Genomic DNA, 21,914 nt, shown 5'->3' with positions numbered 1-21,914 from the left:
CAGTGTATGCAATCCTACGTTGCAGCAGTAACTGAAACCTTTAGACCTTACAGTCCGAGTCTGCAGTCCCTAGTTAAATTATTTATTGGTTAACTATACAAAGCCCTAGAAGATATTAAGGTGACAGTCTCTGAGAGAATAGGTGAGAGAGAAATCACATTTTTTGCTTAAAAGTCCAGTCAAGATTGCCTGTAAAGCTACAATCATTTTATGTCCTTTGTTTGAAATGCCTTTGTCCGGCCATTGTGAAGCAGCGCTACGGTTCGGGGTTCGATCCCAGATTGGTTACCCTTTGTGTAGGTCGTATTTGTATTGTTTGTGCAAAACTTAGCCTCTGGTTCGCTGTGACCTTCCTTAGGATGAAGCGGCTACGGTCAATAGATGGATCAAAAGCTATTTATTATTAGCTATAGACCAGGCACAAGAACTCCATATCCATTTTGCTAAACACATTATATTGATACATTCTTACTTGTATTACTACGACAATTTGGGTGCCTAGTCCTTAACTTGCAATACTGGAGCAAAATGCACATATAGAGCAGGAAATCTGGACACTCCCTTGTGTCTTTAGGTAAAACATATTCAACAAGTTAAATGCTCATTTGAAAAAAAAACACATCGTTACTGTTGTCTCGATGTCGCCTGTATTCGCTGTTTCTAATCATTAAACTGTATAAATGTGACTGCATCGAAATCGTTATTAAGCGCCTCCTTGGAGGCAGTGCCGAGGGCAGCTGTGGGTCCTCAGAGTGCCGGCGCAGAGTGCTCGACTCTGATTGGTGACTCGCAGCGATCCGCTTGACAACCAGAGTCGGGTAGCAGACAGGGTGGGAGGAGACGACAACAAGGGATAAAGGGAAAACAATTGGGATCTGTAGAGTATAACAATAAAAAATACCCAGTAAAGGCATTTTCCCGTCACTTTTTTCAATACATGTGTTTATAGCATCGTGAAGGTGAGTTTTGTGTGCGGTTTGGTTGCTGGTGCTTTAGTAGTGATGATAATGGAGATGATGCATGTCTTGCTCCGGTTTGCTGGTCTTTTCCATTATCTGGATACCACACATCAGTCTGTGTGTGTCATCATCTGATTACCGTGGACGTACCAGATAAGCGCGTTAAGTGATTAATTAACAAAGGCATTTTAAGAATGTTAATATTAAAAGAAGGCTGAGCTGGTTGCCATGTGTATCTGTGATGATATTAATAACACTGAGATGCGTATTCCTGTACGATTTGGATGTTATACTATCAGTCGGGCCAGTTCTCTGTCAAAGCCTTTAGAAGAAAACCCTTTATTTAGTGGCTGCTCCAATTTTTTTTTGTCTTATCGACCATTTAATGTTGACAGTGCTTTTGCATTTGATGAATGAAGGGACCTGTCAGTAGAAACTGGCGAGAATATGTGAGCTTTGGCGATTGTCAATGAGAGACTGCGCAGTGAAGGCTCCAGCGCGTTCCTACCAGATGATGACCCACCTATTTTAGCTAGAGAACAGACAGAAATAAAAAAAAACAGGGGTGGGCGCTGCTTTCGTTATTTTTATGCTGCAGATGTTAAAGTTATGGGCACATTATCTGAAAATCTAGAAGATACCCCTTTTCTGCCATTTGCGGCTTTAGCTGCAATTCAGATTGCTTGAAATACAGTATGTCTGACTTTGCAGTCTACATGTCGTTTTGAAAGGAACTGTAAAGCATTAATTTGTATAATATGTGCACATATTAAAACAGTAACCCCTAAGCCACAGGTAGGTGTGCATTGTTCAATAGATGACCATCTCCTAGTTTAATATCTTCATTTTTATTATAACAGAATTCAATTTGTAATGTTGTATATCAATATGCCATTGCAGTGTATTATATCGTTTATCATATCAGACTTGCATATAATTAATTTAGTTTTGTTACTTCGTTTTTCCTTGGGTAAAAAGCACAATTAACTTAAAAACACACAAAGAAAACAATGTACAGTACGTCAAGTACGATGCTTTTAAACATTTTGGAATAGTTTTAGTGACAGTGTAAATTATTTAAAGCAATTTTACGCCTGACCATTTATGATGTCACTATAAAAATGACTTGTTATCATATAGTAGCTTCAACTAGTTGTAGATCATGTATATATTAATAAGTTGTTTGTCTAGTCTTCAAGTATTAAGACGAAAGCCCTTTATTTATTTCTATAAGTGATGTGTTTCGGCTCCACAAAATGTTTTTTGTTCTGTTCATCTTTTCGACCACTGTATCCTTTGCATTTGATTCATGAAGGGACCAGTCACCAGAAACTAGTATTCCTTCAGTTAGAAATTTCTGACCTGCGTTGAGGAAAATGTGCACTGGTATTTTTCCTTATCCATATTTTCTCCCTCAACTCCAAAGTTATAACTCCAAGGTTATAACTTTATCCAGAAGACAGATTTCATTTGACCATTTTACTTTTGAGTCTTCTTTCTTTTCTTTGATTATTTTCGGTTTGCAGATACAGTTCGGGATTGTGTTTGTGTAATAAAATAGGCTGCAATATCCTTTCTTATAGCCTGCGTGTCCATTGTATATAGTATCTTGTCATTTTCTGTATCTTACTGTTATTTTAAGAATACATTTCTATGGGTTATTGATACTTATTCTGTCATTTCTGTGTTCAGTGACCAAGATTTGCGTCCTTGCATTACTCCGGCCCGTACATAATCAACTTTATTTTTATGTGCACGAACATAATATCTCCCATTACGATTACTAAAGCCCACTGATGCTTTTTTTAAAAATCCATCTGTCAATCCATTTTCTAACTACTTTATCCAATACAGAGTGACAGAGCCTTTCCAAGTAAGTTATTTTTGGACAAGTGGGACTGGTTGCCAGTCCATCGCAAGCCACACACAGACACGGCACACACCAGGCCAATTTTTCCAGAAGCCGGTTAATCTACCAGTATGTATTTAGACTGTGGGAGGAGACAGGAGCACCCGAACGAAACTCACACAAAATGTTGAGAACATCTAATCTCCTCACGGATAGATCCTAGGAAATAGATCCAAGGGCTCCAGTGCCATGAGGTAGCACTTCACCACCATGCTGCCCTTTTTTTGAACATGATGATATTAATATTGTAACGCATACGGCCACCAGTGAGTGTGTAACAGCTGGCTAACCAGAGCGGTGACGTCACCGCCCTTCCCTGTAATAGCAGGGCCCACAGCCGCTGGGCTGTGGCGAGATCTCTCTTTAGCTCAACAGGCTGGGTCGCTGTTGAGTGACGCCGGAGGCCCGGGTTCGAGTCCCCGACGGTGGGGGGCTGACCTGATGCGGTAGCAGGTGAGGGCGCCCATGTGAACCCCACAGCGTTACAATATATTCAAGTTCATGCATGGATTTTTATTGATACATGTGTGCAATTTGTCTATTTAAATTTAATATGGCACTATGAATGTCATGGTTGAAACTGAATTTAATTGGACTGTGAAACAATGCTATTTTCATTTTTTTTTCTTTTAAAAGCTTCCTAATCTTACTAAAGGTGGTGGCAAGTTGGAGCCCATATTGGAGCTCTAGAAAACAAAGCAGGATTTCACCCTAAATGGAATGCCAGTGGAACAGGAACACATACTAAGAGGATTTATATTAAGTGGTGATTTGTACAAAGCTTCTCATGCATACTGGAGCCCTGATTAATTTGATTTTTGATTAATGGGAGCTTCCTCTGGTGATTTATGTAGGGATCTTTAGACTGTCGTGACTTTGTTGTTGGCAGATCTCGTACTTTGTTCAGTAATGTGCTGTACTATTCGACTACATTGAATTGTAAATTTTCATCAGTGTAGCGTGAACTTGACCTTGTAGTAGATTTGGCTTTCCTGTGAATTTCCTGTGAATTCAAGAAATTGAATTTGGTTAAATGAAGAGTTTTTTTAGCTTTCAGTAGTATTGATTTTATTGATAGTTAGATTATCCTGTTGATATTTTTGTGTATTAGGTTCTTACGGATTTTAGTACTATTGTGAGTGTACTATTCTTTGGTGTATCTTTTTGCAGTTCATTTTAAAACTGACACCATGACAGCAGAGGAGACCATAAACATAAAGGAGGTGGAAATTATTAAACTCATCCTGGATTTTCTGAACTCAAGGAAGCTGCATATCAGCATGCTGGCCCTGGAGAAGGAGAGTGGGGTCATTAATGGACTCTATTCTGATGATATGCTCTTCCTGAGGTAGGTACCTGGTAAAATGAAGGAATACATGATTCTACTCTGAATAGCAACACTTCAGTTATTCTGAGAGGGAGACCTAGTGCAGTGAAATGTGAATATTCTATGTTGTTGTCTTATTTGCCTATGAAGCAGTCATTCATGTCTTAGCTTTGGTGATACTGGAATATTCTTAGTTTAATTTAGATTGGCATTGAAACTCACATATGATATGTCCTGTCAATTAAAAAGAAAACAGTGCTGTGTATAGCTATTTAAAAAACATCACAATAGTTTGTTGGGCCCTTGATTTTCAATTTATTTTTTCTTAATTAAAAAAAATATTAGCCTTATTTTTTTGTAGATTGGAGTTTCTCTGTGTCTTGCATAAATGACGTGTACATTAACCTCCAAACGTACTGGGACGGTGAAGTCAAACCCATGATTCTCACTTTGAAATGTAATAATCATTTCTCAAGAAAAAATTGATAAGCACAGCTCATTATTTTTTTATAAAGGCAATTCAGTTATTTAAACAATTTGATAGTTTAGAACCTCTTAACTGAGCAAAAGTATTGGGACAACTGGCCGACACGTCTCTTTTTAGTCAGGTGGCAATCATATAGAGCTATCATCATCCTATTAACTGGTGTCTTATTGACTTCAGGTTTTGGTTTCAAAATACAGTTCTAAAATGTCTTTTAAAAATAGCGGGCAACTTTGAAGCCGAAAGAAAATAAAAAGTGTAATCAGAACCCTAAAGCAGAAATAAGCCATACCAAATTCAACCCTTCAGAATACACCGAAGACAAAATATTACAGGTATAATTAGCAGGACTGGCTTAACCAAGTGAAAAAAAAAAAACATTTAGAGTTAATAAAAGAAAATTTATCAGAGGGAAAATAACTAAAACAACCTCCAGTGAGCAGGGGAGAAGGTATCAAAAACACAATTCACAGAAGACTGCAACTGCAGAATCACAAAGTCTACATGGCAAGGCTCAGAACTTATAACTTCTCCTTTTATAAATTCACCACAGACATACAGCACATAGCACAAGTTAAAAAAGGAAGATGCATCATAAAGTTCTTGTGCATCATTATCTTATTAATGCCACAGGAAAGACTGATCCATCTAAAACGGGATATAATTTTAGAGTCCGTGTTCATTAGGTATTTATGGAATAATATTGTAGTTATCCTATACAGAGATGGTCCCATATAGCAATAGAGAACTGTTGAGCTGAAGGTCAATATTCTTTCTGCATAACTAAATAGTTATGATCACATTCACAACTGATATGCCCCCATAACTGTCCTTTACAGGCAGTTGGTTCTTGATGGCCAGTGGGATGAAGTTCTTCAGTTCATCCAGCCCCTGGAATGCATGGAGAAATTTGACAGAAAGAGGTATTGTAGACTGACTCCAAGTAGTGTGACTCAGTTCTAAAAACACGAGCTGATTATTTTTTTCATGACAGAGCGTCTAGTATTTCCATTCCCATACATATGCATCTTAACAGTATATATTTATATAATGATTTCTTGCTGATTTTTTTTCCCCTCTCTCTGTAGATTCCGATACATCATTCTGAAACAGAAATTCCTTGAAGCTTTGTGTGTGAATAATGCAATGTCAGCAGAGGATGAGCCTCAGCATGTAAGTGGTAGTGGCACTGACAAGATGAACGCTTAGAGCAGCTAGTTAAATTAGATACTGTATAATGTCAGCAAAGGTGAGTCTGGAAAAGTGGATTCACCAGCTGAGCAGATAACACCTCTAAGTGTGGCAGAAAAGAACTCGCCATTGCTGTATGTGTACGTTGCTCTTGTGTACTAATTCAGATGGCTACCCAGGTACCAAGAATTGTGGGAATGTTTGTCTTGGGCGGAGCGGTGGCTCTGTGGCTGAGGATCTGTGCCTGTGACTGGAAGGTTGCCGGTTCAAATCCCGCAGCCGGCAGAGGACCATTGGGCCCCTGAGCAAGGCCCTAAACCCCAACTGCTCCAGAGGTGCTGTACAATGGCTGACCCTGTGCTCTGACCCCAAGCTTCTCTCCCTGTCTGTGTGTCTCATGGAGAGCAAGCTGGGGTATGCGAAAAGATGAATTCCTAATGCAAGAAATTGTATAGGGCTAATAAAGCAACATTATTATTATTATCTAGAATGTTTTGATTACTGAATAGAAATTCAGGTGTGGTCCACTATGTTAGTAAATTATAATTATTTAATTAGTAATAATATTAGGGCAGCTTTGTGTTGCAGTGTTTAGCATTGCTAGCTTACTATACTGGGGCCCTGGGTTCAGTTCCAGACCTGGGGTGCTGTGATGCTGTCTGTGTGGAAGTTGTATGTTCTCCCCATGTTCTCATGGGATTTTTTCTGGGTGCTGCAGTTTTCTCCCACAGGCCAACGAATACTGGTAGTTTAATTGGCTTCTGGGAAAATTGGCCCTAGTGTGTGCCTGTTTGAGTCTGTCTGCCCTATGATGGTGTCCCATCCAGGGTGTATTCTGCCTTACGCCTGGGATGGGCTCTGGCTTCTCTGCAGCCCTGAATTGGAATAAGCAGTTAGAAAATGGATGGCTAATGATTATGGTGATTTATTACTATAATTATTCCTTTCTGAGTCAGAAACTAGACAGGAGTGTTCTTAGATGAAGGTACAGTGAGAGGTTAATTCCACAATTAACCTCTACTTGTTCCTTTTCAGGCCGCATGCTGACACAGCACTGTGCTGTAACCATTCTTATACTGTCCCCTGTGTATATGGGCTTGTTTCCAGGAGGAACGGTTAGAATGTTGTGAACAGAATCCTAAAACTTTCTTCATCATTAAAATTTGAATTTGAGAAAATGACCAAGCACCCAAATGTCACAGAATCTTACCACGAAGAAATGGTGCACTTGGTATTAGGTTAATATGGTTTTTCGATATATATCCATCAGAGTTGCTCATTAACATTATTTTACATTACTCGTTGTATTACTGTACTTCACAGTCCAATGCGCACTTACATTTTTGTGAGGCAACCTTGCTATCCTTCTGTATGGAAATACTGTGACATATGCTGTTCACAGAACCCTTTTTTAATTTTTGCAGTCATTGTCATTTACGGTCTGCAAGTTACAGATGCAAGCAGTAGATCATGCATGAAATTAACAAGTCTCGGTTGCCCATGCTCTTAAAAATATCATCAAGTGGATATTTTAAGTAAATGCTGTTATTCTAGTGACGACCTACTGTATGCATTTAGTTCATTTTAATGTCATTTTAATTTTAGCTTCTGTGTTTACTGTTACTTACCTCTGCAGCTGGAGTTCACTATGCAGGAGGCAGTGAAGTGTCTTCACAGTCTGGAGGAGTATTGCCCTTCGAAGGAGGACTACAGCAAGCTGTGCCTGCTTCTCACTCTGCCCCGGCTCACCAACCACACCGAGTTCAAGGACTGGAACCCCAGCACCGCGAGGGTGCACTGCTTTGAGGAGGCCTGTGTCATGGTCGCGGAGTTCATCCCCGCCGACAGGAAGCTAAGCGAGGCCGGCTTCAGGGCCAGCAACAACCGCCTCTTCCAGCTGCTCATCAAGGGGATGCTGTACGAGTGCTGTGTGGAGTTCTGCCAGAGCAAGGCCACGGGGGAAGAGATCACGGAGAGCGAGGTGCTGCTGGGCATCGACATGCTGTGTGGCAATGGCTGCGATGACCTCGATTTAAGCCTGCTCTCCTGGCTCCAGAACCTGTCTCCCAGTGTGTTCTCCTGCGCGTTTGAGCAAAAGATGCTCAACATTCACGTGGACAAGCTGGTGAAGCCCACCAAGGCAGCCTACGCTGACCTCTTAACCCCCCTTATTAATAAGCTCTCCCCTTACCCATCCTCACCCATGCGGCGGCCCCAGTCAGCCGACGCCTACATGTCTCGCTCTCTCAACCCAGCACTGGATGGCCTCTCCTACGGATTGTCCAGTCACGACAAGAGAGTTACAGACCTCACCAACAAGACTTCACCGATGTCTCACTCTTTCGCTAACTTCCAGTACCCAGGAGCGCATAACCTGAGCAGAAGCTTAATGCTGGAAAACACAGACTGTCACAGTATCTATGAGGAGTCCCCAGAAAGGTGGGTTAAGTATTAAAAGTTTTCTTATAAAAAAAGTGTTATGTAAAGAGATATTGTAGAACTGAGCAACGGACAAGCCATTTTATTAGAGGTATAAATTGACGATTCTGCTAAAAATGACAAAGTTATAGCAGAAGATTTTTTTTTTTTAAACTTTTTTTTTTTTCCAGAACTGACACTCCTGTTGACAGGATGTTGCATTCCGCTGGCGATGACGCAGTGCACCCTGGTCCTGTGTCTGCCCCAGGTGGTGACCCTATGCCCCAAGCAGCTTGTGAGAAGAATGAGGTAATTAGTTACTGAAAGCCATAAGATTTCTTTCACATAGAGCGTATGAGTACTTTTTTACTACAGGTAGTGCAACCTTCAGCAGGCTTCATTCACAAACATAAGGTAACAGTCAATGTGACTGAGCATATAGTTTTGGGTTTCATGGCCTTCTTATTGTCATCGTTAATGGTGTGGATTTTTTAGTGTCTTTTCCAGCCTAGGGGTACTTTTCCATCTGTTTTTTGTCAAAAGATTTTTCAGGATTTTAAATTGTTCGGAACAGAAAAAAGGAATAACACGATAAACACAAGTGATATATATATGTAATTGAAAAACACTTTTTATTATTAGTTTAAGCAGTAGAGTGTTTTGACCTGACCACATTCAGGCCATGTTCTGGTGTGTGAGCTTCATTTACCTGGATTTGCATATCTAAAGAGGGATAAAGTGTGTTTATACAAGGAGAGATGAGACTCTGGAAAAGCTTTTGAGGAAGCATAGATCCTACATTCTTTCTAGTATTTTTTAATGTGCAGTAGATATATAATTCCACACATGGAAGTCTTTGAGTGACTATATTGATTTGGTTTGAAAAGGCAGTATTAGTTGTAGTGACTTGAGTACTGCAAATCTTATCCCCTCACAGTGCATTGTCTAAATTACAAATTATTTAATATATATATATTCTTTAATATATCAATATTCTTTAATATTGAATTACTTTTACCCCTTTTTGTTAGTCAACCAAGTGCATATTCTGAGAGTTTGGATATTCTTTGGAGAATACTATGTCAATTGTGTTGTTTTATCTTACCCTGTTTTTTTAAACCTTGATGATTGAATTTGTAACCTAGGCTATCCCATCAGTATTCTTTCTCTTAAATCTGAATGTCGATGCCAAGAGACACTGCAGTAGAGGACAGGCTATAAATTAATTGCCATGAATTTTGTATGCTTTAAATCTTTTATGACTCCAAAGAGGGACGAACCTCAAATCTTACTAATGTAAAGCTGGCTTGGATAACAGCGTAAAGTAGGTTGTCATTTCCAGGTTGACATGGTGAATCATTCTTACTTCTACACTCTCATTACAAAAGTTCTACTTGTAAAGTCATCTATATTTATATGTAATCTGTGTAGATCATATTGTGAGCCCAGTAAACTTTGATTTTACACTAGTATTATGCATCCAGAAAAACATACATTTGTTGTTGTTTTTTTAAATCTAATTAAAATATTTTTTATTATCAGATTGAACCATATTATAGTTAAGGAAAATATATATCATCTGTTTAATACAGTTTAATGAAATTTCATTGGATAATAGCCTTGAAAGGACAGGTTTAGTACCAAACTCATCTGGCCCATATGTTTTTATTTAAGTTCTTTGGCTTGCTTGTAAAACTCCTTTGAAGAAGATCATCTCTCTACATAAAGTACCAGCCACACTGTGGCATTCTTAAATCTGTTCTCAGCCACAGACAAAATAATCTGTTTGTTTCAAGCAAACCAAATGTTGATCATTATGAGGCTTCTCAGAAATGGAAATGTTGAGTTGTGGCATTTAGGAATTCAAATCATAGTAATGAAATACAGGATATGAAAGGGGATTATCTTCAGCAGGTGAGATCAAAAGCACAGGCAAATCTCTTTCCAGTGTCTGGTTCTGCTTCCTGAATTTTGCCTTTCGTGTGAAAGTTGGAGCTCTCCAAGAGGATGGACTAAAGCATGACGAGGCATGCTTGTCAAAACTACCTATAACACCTTTCTGCCAGCCTTGAAGAATCTTGTGCTGTAAAAAACATTTTTTTATGACAGAGAATACATAGGCAATAAAGCAAAACAATTTAAAGACTTTAGCAGATCTGAAAGTGCAGTTCAGAACTACTGAAGACTCATTGGCAGATGTGAGACAAAGGTTGAAATCAACACATCTATCCTTATACTGCTTTTTAATCATATAAATCTTACATTGCAACAAAGAGAATTATTATTTTTGTAGCTTTCCTTGATCAGGCTAACTCATCATTAACATTCTCTGCCATTGGTAGGTTCTTCACTTCATTTTAATGTATGATTTAAAAAAAAAGCTGGCATCCTTATTAGCACAGATTGCTTAGGATTAGAAATTGTTGGTTTGCAGTCTGTGCGAGTGCTAGCTCTGATTACACGGAAGGTTCAGACACATTGTCCGGGGGAGGCTGGATTCTCTTCCGAAGAGAGAATTTGGTATGTGGTAAGAAAATATAGCTTTAGGAAGCACAGGGTTGTTTCTTAAGGTAAATGCAATCAATTTCAGTCCATTTGTGCAATATGTAAGTGCTTAAAAAAGATTATTATAAGATACATATGTAATTACTGATTACTAATTTATATGTTCTACTTCTGCAGCTCATATTAATCAAATTATTGATTATGTGGAAAGGTTGTAGTGAATGCTATGAAAAAGCAAACCTATGATTATGTCATTGTTTTAAAATTCTAAATTCAGTTTTAATTGACTAAAAGAAAATTTAAATCAGCATCTCTTAATCTCTAAATTTGTGTCAGCAATCAATGCTTAGCTATTTATTTTGATTACTGGACAAAACTTTAGAAATGCATCAGGTCAAATTAGAATGAAAATTATGCATAGAATCATGGCATGGTTAGCATTGATGCCTTGCAGCACTAGGGCCCTGGGTTCAGTCTGGGACTTGGGCTTCCTCAGGTGCTCTGTTAACTTCCCACAGTCCAGAAACATACTGCAAAATTGGCTCTGAGTGTGTACGTGTCTGTGTTTCTGTGCCTGTTGCTCCCCTGCGAGCCTACATTGGAAGAAGTGGTTAGGAGATCGATGGATTAAAGAAAGTTAGCTGTAATGTCTAGTTACTATATCATTCTACAGTTTTCTTTTTCCTGCCACAAAGGTTTTCAGCAACTGTCTTTTCTGCCCCTTCTGTCATAATGTGGAATAACAACAATCCATTCCTGACGTGTCGCTACTTCCCCAGCTCCGTGACTCCACAGAGCAGTTCCAGGAATATTACCGCCAGAGGATGCGTGTGCAGCAGCACCTGGAGCAGAAGGAGCAGCAGAGACAGCTGTATCAGCAGATGCTACTGGAGGGAGGCGTGAATCAGGAGGACGGCCTAGATCCTCAGCAAAACCTCACCGAGAAATTCCTCAATAGGTATGCTTTCAGATGTACCCACCTCCAACTTCAGAATCAAAAAATTACTACAACACACGATCTGCTACTCAAATTGTTTTCATTCATCAACCAGTCCGCTTAATACTGAAAATAAATGTAGGGTTTGGGAAAACCTAATCTGAAAATGATCTGGTGTGAAAACCATTCTATGCAGAACAGTCTGGTAGAATGGTGCATTGCAAAGTTTCTTACAGGTAAACCTGTTTCCAGTAGTGTTATTTTGTGTCTGGAAGTATAGTAAAATTGCTTGGCACACTGCATTTACACATTGAATAGCGAACCACTCAGCTGAGATTTTATATTAAATGTGTTATGTACAAAAATTGTTCTTATTTTGCCACCACAAATTAATTCTTCTTAAGGAGGAAACATATCTGCCTTGCGTAGGTATTATGAGCTTTCCTTTCTGATTTAATCAGAATTAAATGGGACAAGAATCACAAAGCTTGGCAGCACTTGAACTTGTGTGTTGAAACTATTTGTTAAGAAGGTGCCAAAATCCTTGTGTTTTTGAACATCAAGACCCTCAAGACCTTTCAAGATAGATTGCATACACTAAATTAAATAATGGAAACTAATAATAAAATTATAATTACAGGCTTTAAAAGCTGTATGTCAAAGTGGCCTGTGGTAATGAAAGTACTGCATAAACAGTGAAATCACTGTTAATACTGTATTGAAGTAAAGGCACTTTTTCAGAAAAAACAAAATTTTTTCCATTCCTCCCACTGGTGCACTTGGAATACTAATTTGTATTAAGTTTACCATTGTTTGCAGACTGCCCTAACCAATGGTGAATTATGTTTTCACTCTTGTTCACACTGAATTATTAAAGGTAAGATAAGATCACTTTATTGGCCATATACAATTTCTTGTATTAGAAATTTGTCTTTTCACATACCCCAACTTCCTCTCCATGAGACACACAGACAGAGAGAGAAGCTTTGGGTCAGAGCACAGGGTCAGCCATTTATGCGACGCCCCTGGAGCAGTTGGGGTTAAGGGCCTTGCTCAGGGGCCCAACAGAGTAGGATTCTCTTTCCTTTTGTAAGAAAACCCTAGATTTTTTATTATCTAATATATAATTTTTTAAGTTAATGTTTGTTAAGGTTGTTCTCTTGCAGAACTCAGTATAGCAATGAGTTTAATCTCTCTAAATCACTGCAAGGATAGTTTTATGAGATGCCTTATTTTGACTGAAATGGTCGGAGGTCTGTTTTTTATTTAGAATATAAGGGAAAAGATATATGCCTTTTATTGTGTGACATTCCTCATGAATTTGAGCAATATGAATAATTTCTAAGATATGTGAAATAGGAGTTCTGTGTTCAAATTATTTTACAAAAAGGAATAAAGAAAATACCTAAGAAAAAACATTAATTGTTGTTAGCTCCTGTTTTTCTGTGTGCAGTCTCTGCATTATGACAGTGCATCAGTTAAAGGCCTTGTCTAAAGGATGCTCTACTTTGCCAACTGAATCTTCATACAGGTCTTCCAGATAGTAGGGATCACTACAGGGCAGAGTCAGTCACAAGAGATAGATTCCTCTTTGCACCCAGCAATATCAGTTTAATGCTTAAGCCATCTTATATATACGCTGTTTTTAATAGTTGTTGTTTTTCTCTGTTAACAATATATTGTAACGATTAATAACTTTTTTACTTCTGTATATTTCCTATCCCATTCTTTTAGTAAGTACTGCTAAAATAATGTTGCAATTGTTAGTAACAAAATGTTGTGAAATTAGTACAGACTATTATATAAACAGCAAGGTCAAGTGAACATTTTAAATTGACTTATTAAAGTGTTTCCCTTCTAAAATTAACTTTGCTTATGGACATTGCCATTTATGTGTTACATTTTATTCATTATGCTTTTTATCCATATCCTTGGGCACTTCACTTGCCCTTACCTGAGCAGTAAGAGTAACAGCTTATATTTAAAATATAAAACCCTTAAATACAGGTGCTTTTAAGTAGGATGTGTGCATAAGGTAAAAAAGGCATTGTTTTAGATGTTTTTTTTTCACTTCCTATTTTGCTTTGTTGTATATTTCCAAAAGCAGAAAGGGAAACTTTTAGATGAAAAAAAAATGTTAAAAGGCTCTCATATATTTGTTTTTTTTTTTATTCTGTTACTGTGATAAGTTAAATGGCCAAAGGGCTTAGACTTCCCCCTCCCCTATGCCCATCGTGTCATTGAATTGGGCCTGGATTTCAGACCCATCGGATAAACAAGTCTGTTTGTTGCAGGTCCATTCAGAAGCTGGAGGAGCTGAATGTGGGGATGGACAATCTGGGCGGTGAGGTGCAGGCTCTGAGCCAGCAGTGCAATGGAACGGCAGCCTGCAGCCCTGCACCTGGAAGTAGCTTGGCCCTGACAGCTGAGAGAGGCCAGCAGAAGGACATCGCTCGAATTTCAAGCAGCACTCCGCAGAAAGCTGGCGCGAAAGGGATGCCCTCCTTAGATGAGTCCCCAGTTTTGGTGACTCGGAGGTGAGGAGCAATCCGTAAATAAACCTCTCGCCGCTTTTAGAGCTCTTGTGAGATTTTAGAATTCTGCATCCTTCATTTTTTCCAATTAAAATGTTGTAGTATTTCTATCTCGTAAATCTCTGAAACAAAGGCGATGCACTTTTCTGTGGTTGGTGGGTCTCTTTGGAGCCATCTACATGTTATGGCTTTTTTACTCCCTTCCAAAAATACTTCCAAGCAGGTATTTATCCTCTCCCAAAATGATCGGTTGAGACTCAAAAAGGAGGTCTTGGAGAGAAACTGGGAGAGGTGGACTATTTTTACTGCCCAATAGCGATAATGAAAAGAACATTCCAAAACACAAATTCTTTTCTTTTTTTCCCCTCTTTCTCCCTAGCACTGTATCCCCCCTATCAAACTGCAAAATAATTATAAGTAGCAAAATAAATACTTGATGTTTTGCTGTGACTGGCAACATTGTTCTCAATAGTTTTTGTATGTCAAAAAAAGAACTTGACTAAAATACAAGTAAAGAAAAATAAAATGTAATTGTCGTGTTTCAGCAATAGTACTTTTTAAAGATTTCTTGCACCCGTTCACATTTGCAATTTAACTGCATGGTTTAGTTAAAAAATAGAATATTCTCAATATTAGTATTGTAATATTAGTAAGGTATGACTAAAAAAAATTAAATCTACCATATTAACTGCAAAACCTAAAAATATTTAATCGACTTCAGATTCTTCTGTATTAGAAAGATCCAGTTGACATTCAAGCTTTGTATTGCCTTGAGTAAAAATGTGTCACATGAGTTTGCGAAGATTTATATAGCGATCCAGTAACTGAAGTCAATGGGAAAGCTTGTTGATTTTGTGTGATTCTGCGCAGTGGGAGCCCTGCCAGTATTCCAAAAGACAGGGCCGTGCAACCACCCCTACTAGAGGATATTGGCTATTCCTCTACACGTGGCAAGAGTCAAGAGGTGAGACCTCACGAGACATACACTAGAATTTACAAAAAAGATCAGCAGTGAATTAGAAGCTGTGTTTTGGATTCATAAGGAGTACTGTATGTTGGCTGCTCATGCAGTCTCCTGTGAAAAGCTTAGGGTCTGAAGTAATGGCTTAAGTAAGGGTCTGATGGTAAATGTCTTATAATTTCTTTACTGTGTTACCTTACTGTGTTAATACCAGCTGTAGTAATGTATCATTATCAATAATGTCTAGGGACTGTTTGATTATTCACTTCATTTGTAATAAAATAATAGGACTCACCTATAGCATAAGACTTTTATTGACTTTAATATACAGGTGGGGTTTTCAAAAAAATATATATCTTCATTTTCATTCTGTAAACATTTCAGATTTTTAAGGATTATTCCTTGGCTTCAGATTATATTACACCGCCCACTCATGGTGCAACAGGGACTCAAAATAGATGCTTCAGGCTAGTTATTTTTAATAGTGTTTAAAGATTCAGGAATGAACCTTTTCAAGGAATGTTGTCCTTTTTTCTGTTGGATCAAGGGTGAGAAACCAAAGATGCAGTTTGCTGCAGTCAGCACCCTGGAGGACACACAAGCTGTCAGAGCTGTGGCCTTCCATCCCAGCGGAGCTCTGTATGCTGTCGGGTCCAATTCCAAAACGCTGCGGGTCTGTGCGTACCCAGACGCAATCGACACAAGGTATGCCATTTTCACGCCGTTCCCCCTTGTTTTGTTGTAGAGCAGGACAGATTCGTTTTAGTGATTGGCACTAAATAGCATTATCTACAGTATTGCAAAGCTTGGCAGGAATTTGCCAGGAATTATTTTTCCTAGTATTGTTGGTGTTACAAATACAAATCTAAACAAGCATGGGCTAGACTCCCTGTATAACACACTATATGCTTTGCAAGCCCTAAGACATTTTTATATTTTCAGGAAATTCCAGAGCCACACCTTATAAACCTCTCCCTGTTGAACCTAAAAATGGGAAATGTTTAGTAAAATGTGCTTCAGCATCATCAGTTTGTAATATTTAAAGAAATGTGGCTGAACTCGGAGAAAGCTATCTTCTGCCAAGATTTTTTCCTTATTCAGCCCTTTTCTTTGTACACGTTTATAGATTTTTTTTAAATGAACAAATATATTTTTATAAAATTGTATAACAAATCTTATTTTTCGCTTCTTGTTTCAACAGTGTGTGCAGCTCCCCAAAGCAGCCAGTTGTGCGTTTTAAAAGGAACAAACATCACAAAGGGTCAATATACTGTGTGGCCTGGAGTCACTGCGGACAGCTGCTAGCAACAGGCTCCAATGATAAATATGTCAAAGTGCTGCCATTCAATGCAGAATCCTGTAATGCTACAGGTGAGACTTGTTTCTGTGTCAGAAAGGGAGGTATGCCAAGAATTCCACTAGAATACATTTTGTCTTTATGGAAGACAGCTGTTAGTAGCATATTTTTTTCTCAATCTAGGAAAGATCAACCAGACACATTCTCTGCCTTAAAGGAATACACTAGTTGGAAGGGCTCAATGAACTTTTTTTAGTCTTGAACAAAGAAGACTGAACAGACCAAACTCAGGTATTCAGAATCACTAAAAGCACTGAAATAGCCAACCCAGTGAAATTCTTCAGAATCAGCAAAGAAATGTAAACTGCATATTAGAAATGCAGTTAGTTTTCCTGAATTAGAAAAGTGCATATTGAAAGCACGCATAAACAGTTTTATGTTTATGTTATTCCAGACTGTGGAATAAGCTACTCCACCAGGTTTAGAAAGTTTATGCTGTAGCTTCTTTATGAAAAAAAAAGGTTAGATGAGATTCTCACATCACTTAGCTACTAAGAACCCCCAAAGCTAGATGTTCCGAATAGCATCTTTAATAATAATTAATAATTCCTTACACTTATACTGTATAGCGCTTTTCTGGACACTCAAAGCACAAAGGACTCCTCTTTCCTGGATGATGTGACGGCAGCCAAAGTGCGCCAGTACGCTCCCCACATATCAGCTATCAGTGGGGAGAAGAACAGAGTGATGAAGCCAGTTATTATTAGGAGGCCATGAATGACAAAAGCCAGGGAGAAATGTCCATTTGTAACTTCTTTTATGATCTTGCATGCAGAAAGGTACTTTCCTGAACATGTAGTGATACAACAGCTAGTTAAACTCCAGTGTATTTCATCTCCATATTAGTGTCATGTGGGTGTTAGGGTGTTTGCCTTAAACAGCTGTTTGTTCATGCAGGTCCAGATTTGGAGTTCAGTATGCATGATGGGACCATCCGAGATCTGGCCTTCATGGAAGGACCCGAAAGCGGAGGTGCCATCTTAATTAGTGCAGGGGCTGGGGACTGCAATATTTACACCACAGACTGCCAGAGGGGCCAAGGACTACATGCGCTTAGTGGTCACACAGGTACAAGCCCTTTCCCAAACAGCTCACATACACAAGTGTAACTAGAATGCAAAAGTATAGAATCATTTGAATCTTAGGTTGTAATAATACATTTATGTGTTTTAATTTAAGCAAAGAACTTGTGTCTTTTGTTTTTACACAAATGCACTTTTTTGTTTGTAACATTTCTTGTAGCTTTTTATTGGAAATTTAAAGCTTTAGGAGATACCACTGCTCTAATGTCTAGAAAGATGTATGTCGTGAGCTCTATTTGCTTTTTATCTTTACAGTGTAAAAAAGTAAAGTTATTTCTGCTTGTAAGCATTGGTTATGGAAGCTCAAATCATCTTGCATACTTGTGTTCAGGTCACATCTTGTCGCTGTACACCTGGGGTGGGTGGATGATTGCATCAGGGTCACAGGACAAGACAGTGAGGTTCTGGGATCTGAGAGTTCCCAGCTGTGTTCGAGTAGTAGGCACAGCTTTTCATGGGTCAGGTGGGTATCAGTCGTTATTATTTTCTATAGTACAGCTGTTAGAAAGCCCTTACTTTATAATCTACAATTAAAAAATGGTTGTAATCAACAGAGGCCATCTTTGGGGGAAAAAATAGCACAGGTTGTAATAATACATTTTCACCAGTTGGGGACAGCGTTTCATTATTTTTGTTGCTGAGTTCAGTTTATTTGAGTTCCGTGTTCACATGCACAAGTGCAACGATATCCTTATCTGCATGTGTGCTCCAACACAAAAGCATTAAGGAAACGCCAACTTAAACACAGAGCAACAGCAGCAACAATAGCAAACTTAAATAATACTCAAATACAGCACAGCTCAAACAGCGTGCAATAAAAACTTAATTACAATACTAATACTTAATTCTTAATACAAAGAGCAATTTCTCATAGATTGTCATTTCAGTTAAAATAAATCATTTTCAGTGGAGTGTGAAATGAATAGAACAGTGCTGCTGTAAACCGGCAGTCAGATGTATACTGCTTGTTGCTTGACTGTCTTTGTGCTGCCGGTCCTCCAGGCAGTGCAGTGGCTTCTGTTGCTGTGGACCCCAGTGGCCGTCTCCTGGCCACAGGTCAGGAGGACTCCAGCTGCATGCTTTATGACATCAGAGGAGGGCGGATGGTGCAGACCTATCGCCCTCATACCAGCGACGTCCGGTCTGTGCGCTTCTCCCCTGGGGCTCACTACCTGCTCACAGGCTCCTATGACACCAAAGTCATGATTACTGACCTGCAAGGTAAGGCGAGACTCAGGCACTCTAGAAATGATCAAAAAAAGAAGAGTATGTTCATCAACAATGCCCCGGCTAGTTCTGTTGGTAGAGCATGAGACTCATAATCTCAGGGTAGTGGGTTCGTGTCCCACGTCAGGCGCCAGGCCCTCCATGTTGGAGGCTGGGCACAAGGCTAACAACCCTGTCCCGTAAAAACCAAAATGTTACAGTAACAGCAACAGGATGTTGCTGCCACTAAGTGCCGGAAGGCATAAACGGGCAAACATCCACATCCATGTTCATCAACAGGAACCAGACCTTACTGTGGATGAAACATATGTCAAGGCTGAGCCTTTTTTTATAGTCTATTAACAGTGATATACATACAATATAGTGAGGTGACAAGGCTGTACATGATTGCTGTCTTTAACATTTTTATAATATGTATTCTTTATTTTTTATGTACAGTATATCACACATTTAAAACACTCTGATATAACCTCTTTTGCAAGCATTAAATAATTTGAAAGTAAATTAGAGGAAACAAGCATTCACCATCCTGCCACCCTTTTTTTTGTTAGTTTGTGCTAATGAGCCAAAGTTAAGAGCAGCAAATCCTTGTTTCCTTCTTCCCCAAAATGTTCACTTCTGAAATGCAGTTCTTGTATTCCACATTTTTCTTAGGGGACCTTACAAAGCAGCTTCCAATCAGTGTGGTTGGCGAGCATGCAGACAAGGTGATACAGTGTAGATGGCACACACAGGACCTCTCCTTCTTGTCCTCATCAGCAGACAGAACTGTCACTTTATGGACTTACAATGCATAGGACTCACAACGTTGGGAAAGGTAGGTGGAAAAAGCACACAGACTCTCCCTTGAATCAACTGGAAAAGTCCCCATCAGATGTTAAGCCAACGTGACATTTTCCCGAGGAAGGAAAAAAAGTGGATGCTCATGTTAAATGTGTGCGTCTCTCTCTATGCTTGTGCAGATGATGGTGTTTTGTATTATTTTGCTGTGCTTACAGTCTTCCACAAGCATTACAGCTTCTGTGACTGATTATAGTCCTTTTGCAAAATCATTTGTAATGGCTCTTCGTTTCCTGTAAGTGTGTATATGGTTGAAAAAGCTTAATAACAATGTGCCGATGGTTTATTTGTTGCATTCCTTGATGTTAACAACAGTTGATTAATACAGAATGCACAAAAGCTCAGTTGCACGCCGTCAGCAGAGATTGTCCCATGTAATGGGCACTGCTGAAGGATTCATCTCTCCTGAATTAGATAAAAATCCTGTCCCAAACACAGTATGTTAGTGAAATGGTGCCTTGATAAGTTAGCTTCATTAAATAGCTTTATTTATATTCATGATGTATTGGGCCATATTTTGCAGTAAGTGCAAGGGCTAAAGATAAAAAATAGTCAAATAAATTTAGCAGAATAAAATGTGCAAGGAATTATTGCCACTGCAGTTTTACTCAATGCCAAATATGGCCATAAATATTCCTGACAAAAATAACTGTCCAGAGGTCTGTCTGTGAAGAAGCCAAGTGGGTTTTGTAACACAGCTAGTAATTATGGTTAGAAATCAGCAGGGTTAGTGGAGAAAACATTTGGTTTTAAAATTAGTTGAACAAACTCTTTTCAATCACTTCTTTGTAAATAAGGTAAATGTCTAAAAAAAGAACCATTTTAGAAATGTTTCCATTTTATGTAACAAAATCAGTGTTTGATTTTTTTTAAACAAATGTGTCATCTGCCACAGGGCACCTCAGTATGTTACAGAATGCTTGCAAAATTAATATTAGGCTTGTTAAATAAGACTACTAAAGACCATTTCTAACAGCTCTCTGCTGCTGGAAGGCCATTCAGATACTGATATCTCAAGACCTTTGAGGTTAGTTTGGTCAACTTGACACCCATTTTTGTTGAGTGTAGTACTCACCTTATTTAGGGTAGGTATAATTGCACAGCAGATGATTTGAAGCAGTTTCTAAAAAGTAACCACATTCCATTTTGAAGGTGCAGTCTTAGCCTATGGAATAAAGAGTACAGCTTTTTTTTTATAACCATTTCCATTAAATATGTGGAGAAAAGCATGGCATTCCACATAGGCATGACTTAAAAAGAAATTAAGAGATGACTTCTTCTCCAACACACATCTGCTTCTTTTAATTTGTTACTTTTGCACTTTGTTCATTATATACAAAGGAATTGCTGTTTCGTAAGAAATTGCAGATTGTATTGTATGTATGTCTCTGATTTATTTTCGTATTGTACAGTTCTTTTGTTTAAATTAAAAGCAAAAATAAAGGTAGATTTATTATATTTATTTGTAATGTAGTTTGTTTCTGTTTACATTTTATGAGAAGACTTTGAACTTAAAAGGTAGCTTTTATAAGTCTTTTAACATGACAAGTAAGTGTGGAAGTGTGACTGCTGTTTAACCTCAATAAAGGTCTTTCTGACTCTTAATCACCTTAAACCTTTTGCTTTTTTGTGTTACAGAAACTGACCTATTTGAATTTTACATGATTAATTGAATAAAACAACATGAAGTTTGGTGTACCATCTGTGCATTGATTGTTGTGGAATTCTTAAGAAATTAAAAAATCAATTATGTTCTTGGGGCTTTGCTGATTATTTTATTTTAATTTACTTAATGGGTGGAATACAGTGGGTTCTGACTGTAGAGATCCAGTTTTTTTTTTCAGAAGCAAAAATAATGACATCCTTCTTTATTGGAATTTACTTTGGCTTACCTTGATAATAAGCGATTGATTTACTGAATTTCCCACGTTTTCATGCTTTGACTTTTTAAATGTTTAGGTTTCTCCCTAAACCACGACAGCCTACCTATTTACTAGGACAAAAACAAGTCTGTTTTCTTCTCTGTTTTACTAATTTAAATCGACATTGCATATCAATTCTTAAAACATTTTCCCTGTAATAGTCTTGAATGAATATTACATTGCCTTGTAGTTTATAACATGCTTTATGTGTGTAGTTTTCTCTTTAAAAAAATCATTGGAAAAGTTTGAGATATGCAATAT

The 21,914-nt window shown here is 38.3% G+C and overlaps 1 protein-coding gene across 1 annotated transcript; it reads left to right on the top strand.

Annotated features, from left to right (window-relative positions):
• The first annotated feature begins 810 nt into the window (after nucleotides 1-810).
• Nucleotides 811-21,336, top strand: wdr47a (WD repeat domain 47a). Its single transcript, XM_088928326.1, has 15 exons — nucleotides 811-959; nucleotides 4,039-4,216; nucleotides 5,519-5,602; nucleotides 5,768-5,852; nucleotides 7,507-8,309; nucleotides 8,480-8,597; nucleotides 11,573-11,751; nucleotides 14,025-14,267; nucleotides 15,135-15,228; nucleotides 15,773-15,930; nucleotides 16,427-16,596; nucleotides 17,480-17,650; nucleotides 17,996-18,127; nucleotides 18,667-18,885; nucleotides 19,546-21,336. The coding sequence occupies exons 2-15, from the start codon at nucleotides 4,059-4,061 to the stop codon at nucleotides 19,686-19,688; spliced, it is 2,757 nt and encodes a 918-aa protein (XP_088784452.1). The 5' UTR covers nucleotides 811-959; nucleotides 4,039-4,058; the 3' UTR covers nucleotides 19,689-21,336.
• Nucleotides 21,337-21,914: the final 578 nt, after the last annotated feature.

This window comes from Atractosteus spatula, chromosome 11 (genome assembly GCF_055471065.1).
Source record: "Atractosteus spatula isolate fAtrSpa1 chromosome 11, fAtrSpa1.hap1, whole genome shotgun sequence".
In the NCBI taxonomy this organism is placed as follows: Eukaryota; Metazoa; Chordata; class Actinopteri; order Semionotiformes; family Lepisosteidae; genus Atractosteus; species Atractosteus spatula.
This window is presented reverse-complemented; position numbering and strand designations above follow the sequence as displayed.

Excerpts from the sequence above, each read along its gene's own strand:
- wdr47a (XM_088928326.1), top strand. The coding sequence starts at position 4,059 with ATGACAGCAGAGGAGACCATAAACATAAAGGAGGTGGAAATTATTAAA. Across the intron at positions 5,853-7,506 it reads CAGAGGATGAGCCTCAGCAT|CTGGAGTTCACTATGCAGGA; the intron begins GTAAGTGGTAGT and ends TTACCTCTGCAG. Across the intron at positions 17,651-17,995 it reads TGCGCTTAGTGGTCACACAG|GTCACATCTTGTCGCTGTAC; the intron begins GTACAAGCCCTT and ends ACTTGTGTTCAG.